Source organism: Silene latifolia, chromosome 9, assembly GCF_048544455.1.
Source record: "Silene latifolia isolate original U9 population chromosome 9, ASM4854445v1, whole genome shotgun sequence".
Taxonomy (NCBI): Eukaryota; Viridiplantae; Streptophyta; class Magnoliopsida; order Caryophyllales; family Caryophyllaceae; genus Silene; species Silene latifolia.
In genome coordinates, this window is record NC_133534.1 from 38,498,659 (window position 1) to 38,502,743 (window position 4,085).

Sequence of the window (4,085 nt, forward strand, 5' to 3'; positions counted from 1 at the left end):
ATTTACACAAGATATAAATGAATTTATTTGTATGTCATTTTTATTCTCAATGTTTTTGTAGAGAAAAAAGAACATAGGATGTACTACCTCCAACTTTTTTGTATTTGAGCATATATGTATTTTTACAGTTCCAAGACTATACAACTGGATGTACAATGCTATTGTACATCCAGGGGTAATTTAGTCTTTTTCAATTACTTTTGACAAAAAAAAAAAAAAAGACAAACAAGAGTAACGTTATCCCAATTCCCCTTCTCTCTCTAACTGCTTCCACATTTTTCTAACTCCTTCCCATCTTTCCTCCATCTCCATTAAATGAATCATCTTCTCCCTAAAATTGTTATATCAACCATTATATCTCTCTTTCTTCAATCAATGGCGGATGAAGCTTCGATGGCGGATGAAACTTCAATTGTATCGTCATCAATGGAACATGAAACTTCGAAGGAACATGAAACTTTAATGGAAACTGAAACATTTACATCTGATTCAATGGTGTTGGAAAGACAAATAGATATTACGTCTCCCTGTCAAGGTAAATTTTTAAGTTCGTATTCTTTTTATAAAAGCTCGTATTTTTAAGCGATTAATTTGTGTTTTTGTATTGTTTTAACAATAGCTCATATTCTTATCTTATTAAGTCGTATTCTTATGTGCTTGTTTTTTTAAGCTCGTGTTCTTTTAGTAATAGCTCGTATTTTTAAGCGATTAATATGTTATCAAACTTTAGCGTCTTACAAGTCTGGTTTAATACTTTAAGCTCGATAAGTGTCTCAATTAGCTCGTGTTCTCGTATTATTTTAACATTAGCTCGTATTCTTATTACGATAGCTCGTATTCTTATGTGCTTGTATTTTAAGCTCGTGTTCTATTTATAAAGCTCATATTTTTAAGCGCTTAATTTGTGTTCTCGTATTATTTTAACCTTAGCTCGTATTCTTATTACAATAGCTCGTATTCTTATTACAATAGCTCGTGCTTGTATTTTAAGCTCGTGTTCTATTTATAAAAGCTCGTATTTTTAAGCGTTTAATTTGTGTTCTCGTATTATTTTAACATTAGCTCGTATTCGTATTACAATAGCTCGTATTCTTATGTGCTTGTATTTTAAGCTTGTGTTCTATTTATAAAAGCTCGTATTTTTAAGCGCTTAATTTGTGTTCTCGTATTATTTTAACATTAGCTCGTATTCTTATTCCAATAGCTAGTATTCTTATGTGCTTGTATTTTAAGCTCGTGTACTATTTATAAAAGCTAGTATTTTTAAGCGCTTAATATATCACCAAATTTTAGGGTTTTACAAATCTGGTTCAATATTTTAAGCTCGAGAAGTGTTTCAATTAGCTCGTGTTCTCGTATTATTTTAACATTAGCTCGTATTCTTGTTACAATAGCTCGTATTCTTAAGTGTTGGTATTTTAAAGCTTTTGTTCTTTTAGTAATAGCTTGTATTTTTAAGCGCTTAAATTGTATTCTCGTATTATTTTTACATGAACTCTTACAAATCTGGTTTAATATTTGTAGCATGGGTTGAATGTGTATTTGATATGCTTATAGGTACCAAAGATGCATGGGTTGAAGCAAAGATGCATTGTCCAAAGGGGAAGACAAAGAAGGGGGAAAGATTTACTAGGAAGAGGGGTTTGATCTATATTCAAACTAGTCGAGCTCGTGGGAAACTCAAGGCCGCTAGGACTCGTGCACGTAAACGCGCAGAAAATATTGCAGAGAAAGTGGGAGATAGAGTTGGAGTTGTGACTCCTACTAGCCATGTGGGTTTCGCGAAATTCTGATGACGCCGGAAGATTATCACTGATAAATGTTTTAACTGTTGATTAGTTGCATTTTAAACTGGTTTTGTAGTAGTGCTGCTCATTTATGTGGTATTAAAGTATTTTGATTAACACTTAATAATTATTGAGAGCAATTGTGGTCTTTTATTTGTAATCTGAATATATTCTTTGCAATGGTCGGAAACTTTAATTGTTAGCTCGAAATATTCCGTACAATGCTCAAAAAATCATGTCTTTTGTAACTCGTACGTATTAAGGTAAGCTAAAATTTTCGATGGTTTATTTGCAATATCAGCATATTCTATGCGATGCTCGAAAACTTTAATTGTTAGCTCGGAATATTTATTAATATGCTCGAAAACTCAAATTAAATTTTTAGCGCGGATTATTTCGTACTAAGCTCGAGAACTTTAATTGTTAGCTCGAAAAATACAATGAGATGCTCGAAAGCTTTAATTGTTAGCTCGGAATATTTCTTACTAAGCTTGAAAACTCAAATTTAATTGTTAGCTCGGAATATTACGTACTCAGGATTTGATACAAAAGAATGTCGAAACATTTCACTTGTATGCATAAAATATTTCATACAGAACTCGGCAAACTGATCGTGTACTCAGGATTTATCGTAAAAAGCTCTATAAATCTACTTATAAGCTAATGTTATTATAAAAAGCTCAAAAATTAACAAGAAAGTAACTCAAAAATTTACAAGAAAGTAACTCTAACTCAAAAATTTACAAGAAAGCTCAGATCTTCGGTAGTCCAACCAATAAGTATAGGGCTAGTTCTGTCCACATCCCTTCTCGAATCGACGACGGTGTCCACAAAGTGTAGCTGCACATATAAATGAAGTTTAAAAGCTTAAACTTTTACTATAGATGGGGTTTGTACACAATTACATATATGAGTTACTATGTACATAAAATGAGCTAATAATCAAAGAAAATGAGCTAATACACAAAGAAAGTGAGCTATTATACACAAAAAAGTTAAACAGAGAAAAAATGAGCTAGTAACCAAAGAAAATGAGCTAATACACAAAGATGATGAGCTAATTTACAAAAAAAAAAGTAAACAGAGAAAAATGAGCTAATAACAAAAGAAAATGAGCTAATAAACCAAAGAAAATGAGCTAAATTACAAAAAAATTGAAATTCTTCAAAAATAAAACAAATATTAATGATGACGGGCATGAATTCTGATGGTTACGTACTGCCCTAGTTTCCTTAATAATTCTATTGATACTTTCGAAATTGGGATGTTTATGTGCGACGGTCTTTGCTGAGACAATTGAAGGATCAAATGATGACGGATTTTTGTGTTCTTTAGGGTCCGTTTGGATTGAAGGAATTGGAGAGAAGGGGAGGGAAGGGAAAGGGAGGGATTTAATTTCCTTTGTTTGGATAAAAAATATGGGAGAAAGGAAATGGAAGGGGAGAGAAATGAGAGGACTTATTTTCCCTCCTATAGAACAAACTATAATCTTTCCAAGAGTGACAAGATTTGGAAAGAAAACATTATTTGGACTCTAATTATGCCACCAACATCCTTCAATCCTCCATCCATTCTTCATCTCCCTCCTTCCTCCCCTTCCATTTCCCTTCATAATTTTTGTTATCCAAACACCCAAATCCCATTTGCCCTCCCCTTCTCTCCCCTCCCTTCACCTCCCCTCACTACCCCTCCCCTCCCTTTCCCTCTTAAAATAGTATCCAAACGGACCCTTAGTGTTTTGGAATCGTCGGACTACCAATTTTGTGAATATAGTTAGAGAGGTGGTCAAGGGTGGTCGGAGGTGGTACGAAAATGGTCAAGAACAGGTGCTGCTCGTAATACTTTGTTTTCACAAAACATGGGGTGTTTTATGAGAATGTTTCTGTTTCGACTTGAGGGATTGTTTATCGTGTGATGAATTAAGTATGATGGGTGTTATTATGATTTATAATCTAATAAAAAAAATAACGGGCAAATGATCAAATAGTCTGGGAACTGAAATAACAAAATTAGGTTTCGAACAAAATCAAATCGTAAAAACGCAAAATATTGGAATTAAAAAGGAAATAAATGCTCGGAAACGTCTTTCTTGTCGACAATTGTATACTGAATTTCGATAATAGACATAAATCACAAAATTAGGGTTATGATTGGTGTAGAAGTTTACCTCAAAGTAGTATTGTTCGATGCATTTTTTCTTCTTGATACCGATGTAAATTGCTTCTCAGTCACCGAAACATTGTTCGATGCATTTTTTCTCCTCGATGAGGTTGCCAATTGCTTCCCTTCAACCATTTT

At 33.1% G+C, this 4,085-nt stretch overlaps 1 protein-coding gene across 1 annotated transcript; it reads left to right on the forward strand.

The window, feature by feature from the left end:
- The first annotated feature begins 233 nt into the window (after positions 1-233).
- LOC141602615 (uncharacterized) lies at positions 234-1,990 on the forward strand. The gene is made up of 2 exons (XM_074422802.1): positions 234-535; positions 1,558-1,990. The coding sequence occupies exons 1-2, from the start codon at positions 316-318 to the stop codon at positions 1,791-1,793; spliced, it is 456 nt and encodes a 151-aa protein (XP_074278903.1). The 5' UTR covers positions 234-315; the 3' UTR covers positions 1,794-1,990.
- Positions 1,991-4,085: the final 2,095 nt, after the last annotated feature.

Bases quoted from the DNA above. Each gene is read 5' to 3' on its own strand.
- LOC141602615 (XM_074422802.1), top strand. From the start codon at position 316: ATGAATCATCTTCTCCCTAAAATTGTTATATCAACCATTATATCTCTC. The intron at 536-1,557 runs GTAAATTTTTAA...ATATGCTTATAG, and splicing joins TATTACGTCTCCCTGTCAAG to GTACCAAAGATGCATGGGTT.